This window comes from Sturnira hondurensis, unplaced genomic scaffold, assembly GCF_014824575.4.
Source record: "Sturnira hondurensis isolate 20B ecotype Veracruz unplaced genomic scaffold, ASM1482457v3 Scaffold0016462, whole genome shotgun sequence".
NCBI lineage: Eukaryota > Metazoa > Chordata > Mammalia > Chiroptera > Phyllostomidae > Sturnira > Sturnira hondurensis.
The window spans coordinates 11,269,909-11,286,761 of NW_028089093.1; the positions used below are offsets into that span (position 1 = coordinate 11,269,909).

General features: G+C 34.0%; 1 protein-coding gene across 2 annotated transcripts in view; it reads left to right on the forward strand.

Annotated features, from left to right (window-relative positions):
* Positions 1 to 16,853, forward strand: part of GNAT3 (G protein subunit alpha transducin 3) — a 139,005-nt gene that overhangs the window by 108,892 nt on the left and 13,260 nt on the right. For both annotated transcript variants that reach the window (XM_037066166.1, XM_037066167.1), the window contains exons 4-5: positions 10,379 to 10,536; positions 14,906 to 15,034. In XM_037066166.1, coding sequence (XP_036922061.1) covers positions 10,379 to 10,536; positions 14,906 to 15,034 — 287 coding nt within the window. The remainder of the gene's footprint in view (positions 1 to 10,378; positions 10,537 to 14,905; positions 15,035 to 16,853) is intronic.

The window sequence follows — 16,853 nt, forward strand, 5'->3', positions numbered from 1 at the left end:
CGAGTATTATTCCATGATGTCAATGCCCCATAGATGTATTATCCACTCATCTACTGATGGACACTCGGACGGACTACTTTCATATCTTAGCAACTGTAAATAACATGGCAATGAATATAGGGATGCTTATGTTCTTTCGAATTAGTGTTTTCAGTTTTTCCAAATAAATTCCCAGAAGTCTGACTATTCTATGTAGCATAATACCCTCTAGGTCTGCCAAAAGTGTTTCAAATGGTAACAAGTGGAATCTCTGGGTCATAAGGCAGTACCATTTTTAATTTTTTAGGTATCTCCATACTGCTTTCCACGGTGGCTGCACCAATCTGCATTCTCACGAACAGTGCAAGAGGATTCCCCTCTCTCCACATTATTGCCAACACTTGTTTATTTTTGGTAGCCATTGTGACAGGTGTGAAGTGATTTCCCACTGTTGTTTGAATTTGCATTTCTCTGATGATTAGTGATGTTGAGCATTTTTTCACATGTCTTTTGGCCATGTGTATGTTTTGTTTGGAGGTATCTATTCAAGTCCTGGTTGATTTTTTTATTGGATTGTATGGGTTTGTTTGTTGTTGTTGTTGGTTTTTTTTTTTTTGGTGTTGACTTTTATAAGTTCTTTATAAATTTTGGATATTAACCCCTTACCACATGTATCGGCAAACATGTTCTCCCATTCTGTGGGTTGTCTTTTTATTCTGTTGATGGTTTCCTTGACCATGCAAAAACTTTATAGTTTGATATAGTCCCATTTGTTTAATCTTTCTTTTGTTTCCCTTGCCTGGGGAGATATATCCAATAAAATATTGTTATAAGTGAGTCCATGTTTTTGCCACCTATGTTTTCTTCTATGATTATTATGGCTTGGGGTCTACATTTGAGTCTTTAATCCACTTCGAATTTATTCTTGTGTGTGGTATAAGAAGGTGGGCTAGTTTCATTTTCTCCATGTGTCTAATTTTCCCAACACCATTTATTGAGTAAACTAACTGGAGCCCATTGTATGCTCTTGCTTCCTCTGTCAAATATTAGTTGACTATAACGGTCTGAGCTTATTTCTGGTCTCTTAAGTCTATTCCATTGATCTATATGTCTGTTTTTATGACAGCACCATGTTGTTTTGATGTTTATAGCCTTAGAATATAGTTTAATATTAGGTACCATGATTCCTTCAACCTTTTTCTTCTTTCTCAGGATCGCTGTTGCTATGTGGGGCCTTTTGTGTTGCCATATAAATTTTTGAAATATTTGTCTGGTTCTGTGAAATACATCATTGGAATCTTGATAGAAATTGCATTGAATCTATAGATTGCTTTGGGTAGTATGGACATTTTTAATGATGTTAGTTCTTCCTATCCAGAAACACTGTATGTACTCCCACTTCTTTATATCTTCTCTTTCTTTCTTCAGTGACTTATAATTTTCCAGGTCCAGGTCTTTTACATCCTTCATTAGGTTTATTTCTAGGTATTTTATTCTTTTTGTGGCAATTGTAAATGAGATTGTTTTTGTAATGTCCCCTTCTATTCATTATTGGCATATGAAAATGCAATTGATTTCTCATTATTAATTTTTTATCCTGCTAGTTTGCTGAATTCATTTATCAGTTCTAGTAGTTTCTTGGTGAAATCTTTGGGGTTCCCTATGTACTGTATCATGTCATCTGCAAGTAATGACAGTTTTACTTCACCTTTTTCAATCTGGATGCCTTTCATTTCTTCTTCTTTGATTGCTGTGGCTAGGACTTCCAGTACTTGGCTAGGACTTCCAGGACTATGTTGAGTAAGTAAGAGAGGTGAAAGTGGACCTCCCTGTCTTTTTCTCGATCTTAAGGGGAAGGCTTGTAGTTTTTGCCCATTGCATACGATGCTGGCAGTGGGTTTGTCATATATGGCCTTTATTGTGTTTAGTTATGTTTCCTCTAATCTAACTTAGCTGAGAGTTTTTATCATAAATGGGTACTGGACTTTATCAATTGCATCTATTGACATAATCAGGCAGTTTTTATCCTTCATTTTGTGTATGTAGACCATCACATTTATTGATTTGTGAATGTTGAACCATCCTTGCATGCCTGGAAGAAATCCCACTTGATCACAGTGTATGATCTTTTTGATGCATCATTGTATTCGGTTTGCTATATGTTGTGGAGGATTTTCACACCTGTGTTCATCAGAGATATTGACCTGTAATTTTCTTTCTTTGTAGAGTCTTTATCTAGTTTTGAAATTAGGATAATGCTGGCCTCATAAAATTCGGGAGCCTTCCCTCCTCTTTAATTTTATGAAACAGTTAGAGAAGGAGAGGTGTTAGTTCTTCTCAGAATTTTTGATAAAATTCACCTGTGCAGCCATCCAGTCCAGGGCTTTTGTTTACTGGGAGTGTTTTTATTATTGCTATACATTACATCTCTTTGATTGATTTATTTCATAACTGGAAGTTTGTGCCTTTTTTTTCTACTTCACTTTTTTTTGCTCCTCCCCACATAAAAGCGAACTCATAAGCTCTTTGTCTTTCTCTGTCTGACCTATTCTATGTAGCATGATACCCTCTAGGTCCACCAATATTGTTTCAAATGGTAAGGTTTCATTCTTTTTTTGTGGCTGAGTAATATTCCATTATTTGTATATGTGTTTCTAGAGACACAGATAGACCAGTATGTGTGTGTATATATACATTTTTTAATCCTTCTACCTATGGGTACTTATGTAGCTTCCGTATCTTGGCTATTTTAAATAACACTGCAGGGAACATAAAGATCCATATATCTTTCTGAAGTAGTGTTTTGTTTTCTTCTGATAGCTACCCAGAAGGGGAATTGCTGGATCATACAGTAGTTCAACTTTTATTTTTTTGAGGAAACTCATGCTGATAATTTTAAAGGAAATGGTAAATTTTATTTAGTTCTGCCACTCTTTGACAAAGAGCATGGAATGTCCTTAGGGCACAGAGTTTGTAAAGCAGAGTCAGGAGTTCTGCAAGGCTCTCCCGTTTTTAGCTAACCCCATTTGGCTCCAGTAAGTCACATAGTTTTCTAGCTTATAGTTTTTTCTCTCACATGGGAAAAGGGGAACTTATAAGAAATGAACTCCACCATCCTTTCATTTTTTACCTTACTATTATGTTTTTATTCACGGGTAGTTGATTTAACACTCTGACCCTAGCACTTCCTTTGAACCCAGGATTTTGAACTGACCCTTAAAAAACGACCCGGTATAACCCCTTTCCTTAAAGAAGTAAAAAATAAGTGCCACAAGAGATTAACAATTTGGCCTCCTTTAAATTGCTACAGTTTAGAGCAAAACCCACTTCTCCCATCTTCTATTAGAGTACTTCTTCCTATACAAGGTATTTTGTAAAAATGTTTGTAATAATCATTTTCTTTCCTCTTTACAGTAATAATACCTGAAACAGGTGTTCCTTCTGCATTTACTTAAGAATGATTCAATGCTTTGATTTGCATGTGCGATATTCCATGTATTTGCATCGCTGACGTTGGAAATCACAACCTTTCCTATTGCTACTTATTTAAATACATTGTGTGCTTTGTATAGCCCAATGTTTGCAAATAAGTGATTCCAGTAATTACTAAAGACCTGACACCTGTTGGCTGAGAATCTTAATGATCTGGCATTAACGTGAAGTGAAGATAATAGACTCTGTACGTTGCTGCCATTATGCTCATGAAAACATAAAAACAAAGTAGTTTATTCAAACTGTATGTTGAATGGAATAAACAGATGAAGCAGCACTGAGCAATTAGCACAACCTATGTTCTCAAATATCAAACATTACCATTGTCAAGTATGACCTGGCTCGTATTTTTATTTAAACTAATATAAATGATGGCAGTTTCAATCATATTCTTTACTATTTGATTTTAAGATTAATACATTCTCGATACCTGGCTTAAACTGCATATTTAACAGATTAATTTCTAAATACGTGTTCTATGTGTAGCATTCAGAGTTCTAATATTCTACAGCTTTGTGTTTAAATGTGTTTTTTTTACTTATGGTTCTCACATAAGCATTTGTATATTATTACACAGATTGTCCTTTAGAGAGAGAAAGAGTCTTGACAAGAAGTTTACATGAGCTTTTTGGTCACTGGTTCTGTAAGTTTGGACAAGTTGCTTAATGTCTCTAATTTCAGTTTCTTTATCCAAATCTGTTAACGCTTTGCTCACTAAATTACAATGACTATTATAGAACAAAGCAGAAATATAAGAAGTCTACTTAAATACAGAGTATTGCAGGATGTAAGCTCCCAGTAAATATTAAGTATTAATATTTTTCAGTAATTGCTTTGAATATAGGCTAATGAAAATGTATGTATTGAAGTCTGCATATCTGACATCACTTGAAAAAATTATTTTCATTAAACTATCAATATTTTTGTATGAAAGACATCTCTCTGGGCAATAGGGATATGCTGAAAAATATGCAGTAAAATATGCAAAAATATTCAGTAAAGAAGATGGAAAGAGTATTTGCCCTCAAAAGAAGAAAGGCATATTGAACAAGTAATTGTAAAGTGTCAGCTATCTCAAAGGGCAGCACAGCTGGGTGTGGAGCTAATCGGGAGTTCCTCCTTACTCTTTGACAGAATTACTGAGAAAGGGAGGACTATTGCTAGTGGGGATGGAGGAGGACTAATTAGTCTTGTTTTGGAAATGTTGAGTTTGTATAAGTTCTGTGAGATCTCTACATGTGCAAGCAGTTGAAAATGTGCATTCAAAGTTCAAAAGACATTTTGGGTAGACATTTAAATCTTGCTGTTATTGGCATACCTTTACATCTCAGTGTATAATTACACTGAGGAAGTAGATGGGACAACGGAGAACTAGTGCTTAGTTGGGGAAGGGCTTTAAAGAGAATAGAGACATAGGTAAAAGTATTGAAAAACTGTAATAGTTTCTGGTCATTTGAGAGGAAAACCATGTAGGAGAGGATGGAATAGTTAGAGGAAAACCAGGAGTTTGTGGAATCACAGAATTCAAGACAACTTTTCCAAAGAAAGGTTATCTACATTGAAAGGCCAAGAATGAAGTATATGTAAAAGGAACATATTGGGTTTGATAATATATAGGTCATTGGGTATGTAATGAGAGGTTTCACTGGACATAGAATGCATTGAAGTGTGTCGAGAAATAAGAAGAGGAACAGTTTAAATACAATTTCTGAAATGATAGCTGAGAAGTAAGGGAGGGGTAAGAGTTACAGAAAAAGAGGCTTGTTCTTGTTTTGGTTTAATATTTAATAGAATAATGTCATAAATATAAAGCTTATAAAGAGAAAAAAAGCTGAAGAAATAAGAGGGATCATAATAAAGGCATTTAGCAAATTTTTATTTACACTTTCTGAATTTTATTATATTTATAACATCTGGAACATCCACTAAGCCAGTATAAAAGAATGCTGAAAGTTATAACACTTTTATCACACAATCTGGGTGGTTTTCTGACCATTTTTGACAAAGCACTCTATGAATTGAACCCTACAATCTGAACCAAAAACATTAATTTCTGAAGATGCCCTATGATAAAAGTTCAATGAGAAAATAAGTTTGAGATATATACATAGTATTCAATATTACAACTTCTTAGATAGTTAGATAATATTTGCAAACAATATTAGTTACAAAAGGCTCTGAAAATCTGTATCAACAAACCTGGCATTTTAAAACTGGCATTCCCCCAAGTTACTAGATGATGATATTCTTTCCTTCCTTTGATAAATATTTTCTGCAATTTTTGGAAATATGAGGCTAGGGTTCTGAATGAGTTTTATGAAGTTTAAGAACTCAAATGAGGTCTTTAATTTTGATGAGGAAGTTCTGGGTAACCTGTAGAGAAACTATATATTTTTCTTTCTAGCAACAGTTCTAGAATTATGTAACCTCAAATGAGCCAGTCTAGAACCACCATAATTCCCATGCTTTTCCAAATAAATGATAAGGCAATAACATTTTTTCAGCATGCCACTCATCGCCACTTCAAGCCTTAGGAAAAAATGTGGGAAATTATTGGAGATCCCTTAAAGTTTCTCAAGAACACATGGTCTGAGTTAATTAGCATATTTATTTTATTAATTTATTCACTGAACAATATTTTAGGTATTATATTATAGGTATAATATAATATAGGTATAATAATATATATAGGTAATATATAATATTATATAATACATAATATATTATATTAATATAATAATATATTAATATTACTATAATATATATTGTTAATATTATATAATATATAATGTTATATAATAATATATTATTATATATTATATGATAAATTATTATATATTATATAATAATATAATATAGGTATAATTTAGGTATAATATTATATAGTATACTATATATTAAGTTCTGTTCTTAGTATTAAGGATGCAGTAATGAGCAAAATCACAAAATCTCTGTCTTCAAGTGCTTACAGCCTAATGTAAAAGATACAGTTTTGTTTGTTTGCTTTTTTGTTTGTTTTTTAAAGCATTTCCTCTATAATGATCTTATAATGAAAACATGGAACAAGACTGACAGCTGCCAGAGGGGAGGGGGAAGGAGGGGAATGGTGGAAAGAAAGGAAAGGGATTAGTCAAAGAACATGTGTGAATGACCCTGCACATGCACAACAGGGTGGAGATGGACTGTAGGGGGTGGGGTGGGGACACAGAGGCACATGGGGGTAAATACTGGGACAACTGTAATAGGGTAAATAATTTTTTAAAAAAAGTTACCTTAGCCAAGAAATAAAAATAAAAGAATAAAATATAAAAACTTAAAATGAAAAAAATAAAGAAATATGTACTACATAAGTATTAATAAGTACTATGAAAAATCAAGGAGTGTAAGGTAATGAAGGCTAGAAAAGAATGAAAGAATGGAAGAAAGGGATGCCCTGGATGTCATCCTTAAGGAATCCGTGTTTGGGAAGACACCTGAATGAAGGAGGAAGTGAGCAACAAGGAGAACACGAAAGGAGCTCTGAAATCGGGGCTTATGAGTTCAAGGAACAATAAGGAATCCAGTGGTTCTTGAGGAATGGGGAAAGGAAGAGAGGGGAGAGAGAGACAGAGACACAGAGAGACAGAGAGGGGGAGGGAGAGATAAAGAAATAATGATGAAAGGAAAGACATGGGTCAAAACACGTAGAGCCTTGTGAGCAATGCTAATGGATTTGGTTTTTATTTTGAGTTTGATGGGAAAGTATTGGTGTTTTTAAAATATGGCAGTAAGATAAGCAGTAGGAGTTCAGTTTTTAATCAATTTGGCTGTTATGTAAAAGACAACTTTTCATAATACCTGTTAATTTTGGTGTTACAAATTAAAAAAATTCAAATTTGTTTGGTGGGCCCTATCCCTTAAACACGTGAATTTTGATTCTTTAAATTAGAGGTTTCCAACCTTTTGGGCACCAGAGACTGGTTTCATGGAAGACAATTTTTCCACAAACTGCAAAGAGGAGGAAATGGCTTTACAGCCTGCCACCAGATGCAGCTTAATTGTCACTTGCCACTCACTGATAGGGCTTTGCTGTGAGTCCGCAAGCAACTTATTTATTGTGGTTTCTTTGCAGTCAAACTTCTGCTAATGATGATCTATGTTTGCAGCTGCTCCTCTGTGCCAGTAGCACCACCGCCTCAGCTCCAGCTCAGATCATCAGGCATTAGATCCTCATAGGGACTGGGCAACCTAGATCCCCCACAAGCACAGTTCACAGTAGGGTTCCTGCTCCTGTGAGAATCTAATGCATCACGGATCTGACAGCATGCAGAGCTCGGGTGGTAATGTCAGAGATGGGGACTGGCTGTAAATACAGCTGAAGCTTTGCTTGCTCAGCTGCTGCTCACCTCCCACTGTGCAGCCCGGTTCCTAACAGGCCACAGACTGGTACTGGTCCATGGTCCATGCACCTGGAGCCTGGGGACCCCTGCTGTAAATTACTGTGTCAGCACTTTAAATAATTGGAGAACAACTTCAACAATAGAAATGTAATATGTCTAATAAGAAATTTCTTATTTTAACTATACATGTCCAGGGATTCCCAACTCAAGCTGCACATTGTGTTACTTGAGAGATTTTTTAAAAAATATTTTTGCAGAAACTGACACCCAGAAATTCTGACTTATTTTGTTCAGGTAAAGGTTCTGATATCAGTATTTTTAAGAAGTGCCCCATAGGCTTAAATCAGTGCCATCAACTTCTGCTATGAATTCAATAAAGTAAATAAGAAAAATCTAGAAAGACTAATTGATCAGATTGCTTGCTCTTGGGGAAAATTCTAGGATTGATGTGGTCATCAAAGAGGATTTTTGGACATTTAAATGTTCAAGTGAGACTATGTTCATGATATCTATACAAACAAATTATATTTAAATTAAAAATGGAAATTTCAAAAGAGAAACAAAGGAATTTATTACCTCGGTTTGTAAAGGTGTGCTAACTGGGTATGTAATATTTTCCCTGTAAGGACAAAGTTCTTTGAGTAACTTTCATTGCATCATTTCTCCTAAGTGACATTTTCATAGTGGAAGAGGTACATAAGATGATGCTGGCAAAAGTGCCTGGATTATGTTTTGCTGGCTTTGCAGTTCTCTTTCTGATCCAACTAATCAGGAAGAGGGATTTCAATTTTACCCTGTGCTGATGCAAGAAAACGGGGTCAAGCCTTTGATTTGGGCCATTTGAAATTGTTGGTTTAATGGTCACTTCATCAGTTTGGTTTGACAATAAAATCTCAATGTGAAGACAAAAATAAGATTTTTAGTTTTAACAGAGCCTCTCTCTAATGTTATGAAAGATACCTTTAGTTTTTTCATGTAAAGAGTACATTTTTAATAAAGCAGTGAAATAAACTTGGAATCAATTTAAAATAATAATAAATTAAAATGCATCAGAAAACCAGCAAATTCTTATTGGACATACTCCTGACATTGCACAAAATATATCTGGGTTTGAATCTTTTTCTGATGCTTGTTGTCTTTACTGATTTATCAAATTAACCACCTAGCTTTTGAGTCCTCATTTGTAAAATGGGGGAAAAAAGAGTGTCTATATAACTGTTGTGAGAATTGTGTAAGATATCACATGTGCTAACTGTTTTGAGAATATAACATGTGTAGGAAAGAGTATAAGATTTGGAGTCCGACAACCAGAATCTGACCCCCTTCTTCTTCTTTTGCCTGGTCTATAAAAGTCAGTAATTATTTTGAAACTCAAATTCTTATTCTTAAAAATTTTTTTCTCACAAAACAAATTTGATAATTAGTTTAGATAAACTGTGGACCACATTATTTAATCAGTGTACTTTTAATTCTTTCTGCTCTTGTCAGCTCCAAATCTCATCAAAGCTAACACAGTGCGTGCTTTCTTTTCTTTTTTCTTTTCTTTTCAATTTTATTAAATTTATTGAGGTAACATTGGTTAATAGGGTCACATAAATTTCAAATGTACATTTCCATGATACATGATCTGTGTATTGCATTGTGTGCCCACCACCCTAAATCAAATCATCTTGTCACCATGTATTTAGTCTTCTTTCCCTTCTACCACCCTCCCATCCCCTTCTCTGTGGTAACCACCATACTGTTGTCTGTCTGTGTTTGTGAGTTTCAGTTTTATAGTCCACATATAAGTGAAATTATATGGTTTTTAGCTTTTTCTGGCTGACTTGTTTCACTGAGCATAATATTCTCAAGTTTTATCCATGTTTTCCCAAATGCCCTTCTCTTTTTTTCCATGAAGTCTGACCTCTGCCCTATTAACTTCCCCAAGGGCATGCAAATAATAACACCACATACATGTTCAAAACTTGGAGTGGATCAAAGTATTTATCATTAATCATTTATATGGTTAATCTAAATAAGTACATGATGGCAAGTAATATTTTATATCAATTTTTAAGTGTAATTTTAGAGTTTTATTTTTCACCTTTGTTCTAAATTTTACATTGTATTTTTATTTCCTAGGAAAACAATGGCTAAGATAAAAGAAAAAGCAATTTAGATCACATTCATTATCCTTTTAGAACATTTTGAGAAACTGAGATCTTAATGGACTTCCACTACAGTATTATTATCCCTTTTCACGTCATGTTCAAAAGTTATCTATAACGAAATATCCTATTTTTTAAATTATAACACTTAAATATATTAGTCTTTGCAATGGATAACTCTTCTGAGTATCAGCCAATGATCATTAGGAACTTTAGTTTTATTAACCTTCCATTCTATTGAATAGATGTTCAATCGAATCATTACCTCAAGAAATAATATAAAATCATCCTGTTGAAATGCTCTTTTTTTTAAAAAAAAAAGAATGTTATTTAAAATAACAAAACACTTTTGTTCTTTTCATAAAAACATCGCCATAGGAAGACCAACAACAACTTTGTGCGACAGCACACACAGTGGAAGATGGTGGGATGACACCAGAGCTAGCTGAGGTGATAAAACGGCTATGGAGAGATCCGGGAGTCCAGGCCTGCTTTGCGAGGTCATCTGAATATCAGCTCAATGACTCAGCAGCTTAGTAAGTGAACATATTGTGATGGGAGTGGTAGTTAAAATATGTCAAATTAAGAATTAGAACTGTATATTCTGCATTTACAATCACAAATGAGGTAAGTAAATGGCTTTACATTGTATTATACTAAAATAAATGTCATTCAAGACAAACAAAAAGATCAAAATGAGATGTAAAAAAATATAACCAGGGCAGCACTTTAAATAACTATTTTTGAAACTATTTTCCTGAGATCTATATGTTTTAAATGTGTTCTCTGATTTGAAAAGAATGAATCATTTTCATCATGCTCAACATGAACACAGATTGGTGACATGCACAGTAAGTTTGGGGTTACTCATTTCATCTTTATCCATGTTACTAAAGTCGTGTTCTAAAGTAATCTTATTACTGGCACATACTTTGGGTTTCCTTTGATTTGAGAAGCACCATACAAAGTTCTAGAAGTCAGATAGTGATATCCACAACATTTGAACATTTTGGAATTCTTTTTGAGTCTCAAGAAAGATTATATAATTTCCATACCTATCATCCAGGTAGCAATTATTAGCCAAAAGCAAATTAGGAAGTGATATTATTTATAATTTCACTATCAATTTTGTTTCTATTTTAGTAAATGGTTCTTATCTCATTGTCATATCACTACAATATGTGTATATATATATGTACATGTAAATATAATTTAATTATTAATTCTATATTTCTGTCCTGCTTATAAATATGTGAAAAGGTTTAGAGTTCTTTTAATGAACCCCCAACACCACAGAACACTTCATCAGCCCTTAAAAGAAAATAATAATGTGAAAGTGAAAAAAAATGAAAGATTATTTAAGGACAAAACAATAAAGCTTACATGATACTTCAAATTTTTAATCATAATTAGCAGAAGGATTATGGAGAGAAAATAAACCATATGAATTATAGGAAAAGATAACAGTCTTTTGTGATTACTCTTTCACATTCATTTTAAGTTTCAGATCCAAAGGGCACATCACCATTGGCCAGCTCTTATCTCAGTGATGAAGTAGAGAATGAATATCATCCTGTGATTTATATAAACTTAAAAAACTTTTTATAAGTATCTCAGTACCTACTCACATTTTAATACTAAGAGGATTCTTTGAAATATAGAAAACTGCTTTTCTGTATAAATCATTGATAAAAGCAGTCACAATAAGAAATTGAAATATGTAATATTTTCATAAAAAGTTGATAGCAAACTTCTGGAAAGAAAAAATATTAGATAAATTAGATAGATGATAGATAGCTGTAATTAGTTTTAGATACACATGATTTTCTTTTAAAATACCATAAAAACATATTTACAGTTATATTATCATATGGTTACCCAACACTTTGCTCTTTGATAGCAAAAAAATTTACATAATGTAGTCAAAATGGGTAGATAAAATGATATTTTATTCTGTTTTCTAAACTTTTAATATTCAGTTTTAATTTTTTTATTTGGGCACAAAATATATTTTACACTGGGACTATCATATAGATTCATATTAAGAGCAACTTATCTGTTCTTCAAGTTAAACATGTGGACACAATATCTACTTGCACCCATCTTGTGAATGTTCCTGATAATGTAATGCTTTTTAATATCCAGATTTATTTTCAGGGCAGTAGAATAACAACAGTAAAGTTGATTTCTCCCACCACTACCTCCAGCCATGTCTAAAAACGAAAAGATTTCGCATAAAATCAAAAACATTAAATGCTAACTTTTTTGTTTTTACAGATCCTTAAAAAGAAATATTAAGTAAAAGCTTGTTAAGAAAAAAATAGTTGAATGGCTAATTTTTCCTCCAAAAATTAACAGCAGATTTTTTTCAAGTACTGAGTAACATTTACATTTTAAAACTAGAAAATATAATATTAGATCAATACCAATCCATGTCTATTTCACAAGGATTATATAAAGCAATGGCCTCTTTTCTTTCCTTCCTCTCTTTTCCTTTCTATCCCTTCTCCTATTTCTCTTCTTTCCTTTCTTTTCCTCCTCTTTTCTCTTTTCTTCCTTTCTTCTGCTTTCTGTCATTTTTTTTGATGAAAATGAGATATTTGTTCATCTCGCAAACATAGAGACCTTTCATGTTGAAGCTAACAGAGATGAAGTACTAAGCAGTATAAGAAAAAATAATATTGTTGGCATCATAACACCTCCCGAACCATAGTTACTAGCAAACTGAAGGAAACGACCATGACCATGACCATGGCAAACAGGGGAAGGAATTTAATTAATACTTGGTGGTTTACTCATTGGGACTGTCCAGTATGCTATTGAGATTCCATATGCTTTCAGATTTAACACAGCCTTGAACAGGAAAAATAGGGTTTTTATATGAATAGAAAAAGAATCAGATATTTTGAAGTGATTTGAGATTACACACACACAGATATACTTAGAGCATCTGATTTGGTTTAAGTTTGAGCCCACAGGCTTGAGCACCCAAATCCTGTATTTGTTTATAAAAACAAATATTTTAAATGCAAATATGCCACTCTGCTAACCCTTCTGCTTTGCTTGAAATGATTTATATATGCAAATAAAATACATTAAAATGTGTCTTTCTTTACCAAAGCATTCATTTGGCTACTATTAAAATGAATTTAATATCTATCATGGCAAATATGTTTTTGTTTTGTTTTTGCCCCTGCATGAACCAGTTAACTGGCAGTATACCTACCACCTATGTAGACCTTGTCCAAAGGAATTTGATTAACAAAATAGAAAATAGATGAGCTAGAAAAATATTTCAATATTGTCTTACGATATATTTTTTCTTTTTTTAAGAAAATAGAATTTTATGAGACTAAAACATGGTGATAAATTTTTATATTATATACATACGTGTTTCTGAAGTGTGACTGCCTCTTTGTCCTTGGTCAAAATCCCTTTAGGGTACTTACCTATTCTAAGTTTATTTCAGCTTAAAAGAAGAAAGATCCTTTAAGAATAAATTATCTGCCCTGGCTGGTGTAGCTCAGTGGATTGAGCACGGGCCTGAGAACCACACGATCGTGATCCGATTCCCAGTCAGGGCACATGCCTGGGTTGCAGGCCAGTTCCCAGCAGGGGACTCACGAGAGGCAACCATACATTGATGTTTCTCTCCTCCTCTCCTTCCCTTCCTCTCTAAACATAAATAAATAAAATCTTTTTTAAAATTTAAAAAAGAATAAATTATCTATGTTGCTGTTGAACTTATTTTTTAACAAATGATAAAAGAGCTTTGCTTTTTTGAGGCATTATGTTAGGTGCTAAGGGCTAAACAACTATTCAACTTAGACTCTGAAAAATTTGAATTTAAATAATAATATTCAGTTGGATTCTACCTCTCAAATTCTATCTATAGGGATGTAAGCCCATAATTATCTTCCTATTTAAGCTACATGTGTAAACTTGGTTCAGTAGAATGGCAAAGTTGGTCATTAAAAATCTTACCAGTCTATTACTATATCTATATAACATTTCCCCGGAAATAACCATTTTGCTAAGCTACTACAGCCTTTGTGTCAAAAGTCTAGAACAGTAGTTTTTAACTGTTTTTAAAGCAATAAAAGATTTGTTTTAGTCTATAAACATTATCTGGTTTCAAGGATGGAGTTAAAAGTTATTTCTTTCCTCTAACCTAATAGACTCTTCTCATAGAGCACCCAGCTTAATCAGACCTCTTCCTGTCTCTCATCACTCCTAGATCCTGTAGAGAGAGGGTAGTATTCAGCCTGCTAAAAGGAGAGTTTTTAAATATGGCCTCCAGGGAAGAGTGGGACACACTGATGCACCGATGGAAGAATAGAAGAGTCAGGAGTGGGTACAAGGTGTAGGATCAGTTTTCTGTCCCCAAGAATGCTGGCTAGGGGATGGATGAGCAATTTCATGAATTAGTTCCAGTGTGAACCAGCAAGAAAGTCAAAATTTTATTTCTTAAAATTCAAAGTGCCCAAATACAAACTATAACATTTTGAGATTAATCTAGTGATCATTAGACTAGTGATCACTGTTACATCATTTGGATGATGTAAGTCTAATAAAAAGAACTTTTTTCTCAAATGTCTATGATTAGACCAGCAAATATATCACATATGCCTCACAAAATGCAAGCTAAGGCAGCATTTCTCAGTGTACTTTTAAAAGGGGCCCCCACTCCCATGGGTCAGCTGTGTACCACGCTCAGTGCTCTGTGACATCCCTCCCAAAAAGCTCTTGTAATTGTGATGAGCAGAGTTTGAAAATCACCAGTCTGGAGTTTAACACTTTTAATAGACTCTAAACAACAACAAAAAATCATTTGTACTATATCCTAGTATCTTCAAATACAAAGTTAAAAATATATATGTTATTTTCTTTTCTTTTTTTTATTAGCTACCTTAATGATTTGGACAGAATAACAGCTCCTGGGTATGTCCCAAATGAGCAGGATGTTCTACATTCTCGAGTGAAAACAACTGGAATCATTGAAACACAATTCTCCTTTAAAGACCTTCATTTCAGGTATGAGCAAATGTGTTCCCTTATATCAACAGAAAAATCTGTCATGCTCAATAATTCTGCACATAGAAAAGTGGTAACTCATGTTCAAGTGCAGCGAGACCCTGGGAATGTTCACTAGGCATAGTTTACTTTCAGTGCAACTGACCTTTACTGCCCTTTTTTCAGCCTCACACATCGACCCTCATCCTGAGCCCCATCTTTCCCTCCAAGAGCAGGTGGGAGCTAGATTTTATTTTTCTCACACCTGAACCTGACATCTTCCTTTAAAAAGGAAATATATTTAAATAACACTTAAGCAACAGGTGCCAGAGGTCCTCTTTCCTTCGCCTTCCAACCCTCCCATTTGTTTGGAACACTTATTAATTTGTTTCCTTAATTTAAAAATGCAAATAATTGAGAAGAGAATTATTTGAATATGATGGTACTCTCTGCAATAGCAAAACCTAGTTTAGAAGTATGATTTGGTTATAAAAACGAGGCCATTATTTCTGTTGCCTTTGCATTCTCGAGACCTTTATAGAAATTTTGTTGCACAATTACCCTTTACTATACCGAGAAATACCAATAGAAACCCATAGTGTTGCGATACAAAGTGTCCCTTGACACTTAAGTACTTCTTCCTATCAATTGTGTGTAAGATGGAATAGTAAACATTAAAACCAGGTTCTATATGTATCCTTTAGTAATGAAGAAAGCCACTAAAGTATAATTTAAAAAGTCACTCACACATGCAATAAGAAAAATCATTTTTAAAAAGTAGGAAAATGGTAGCAAATTATTTGTATCAATATGTGAAGAAAAATTTATTTTAGTGGGATAAATGTTTTTAGGGTTTTTTTAAGTATTAAATTGGTGAGACACAATATCTAATTAGAATGGTTATTACATAGATGGCCAGGATATTTTACAAGTGGATATGAAAGGAAACTCTTCAAAACTTATACCTAAATTTCAGGCCCAGAGATAGTTTTTAAAAGCTCAAACTAGTATAAAAGGACCACAAAGACTGGGATCAACGTCCCCTGTTGGCAACGTAAGCAAAGTTTGTCTTCAGTCCCGTCATCACTGGGGTGCCGTTCCGCTTTGGCAGCCACTTTCTCCAGTCTCCTGATCTTTGATCCAGTTTCTGTGGAAAGCGTATGCTTTCCTCTGGAAGCTTAAGTCCAATTGCTTTTCTCTCCTCTGCTTCCCCTAAGCCTATCTAAGCATTTTGGGCATACTTGTTTTTTTTTTTCTTACTCTCCTCTCTCCTCTCCAAATTTCTCACTGAAACACTGACCAGAAACTGGTGTAAGCCTTGAGTCTAGTCCTTCCAAGATTCCAAACCATGTTCTCCATTAACTAGCAGCAGTTGTCAAGGAACAAAGATACCTTTTCTTTACTTATCTAACGAATTTGTTGTAAAGTCCTGCCAGAAAGTTATAACTTACGTTAACGTATCTTACATAAGCTAATAGAATTTCTGAGATCCTGGATTGTGTTGATCATAAGTCGGTTTTGGAAATTAATGTCACATTTCGAACACACAGAAGCTCACAACCCCGGTCAGTCTTTACATCACCAACCAATTTGGTATCTTCTCAGACACAAGCACCATCACAAATTATCTTTTTTTATACAGCTGCTCCTTGAACACTCAAGCCATAGAGCTGTTGTACTTGCTGTTCTCTCCGTCTAAAATATTCTGCCCTTGGATCTCTGCAAGGGCTGGCTTCTTTTTATCTTAAGTCCTCAAATCAATGGTCTTTCCTCAGGGAGGTTTGGCCATTCTATTAATTATTCTTACACATCCCTGTTACTTCTGCACCCAGCAGCGTGC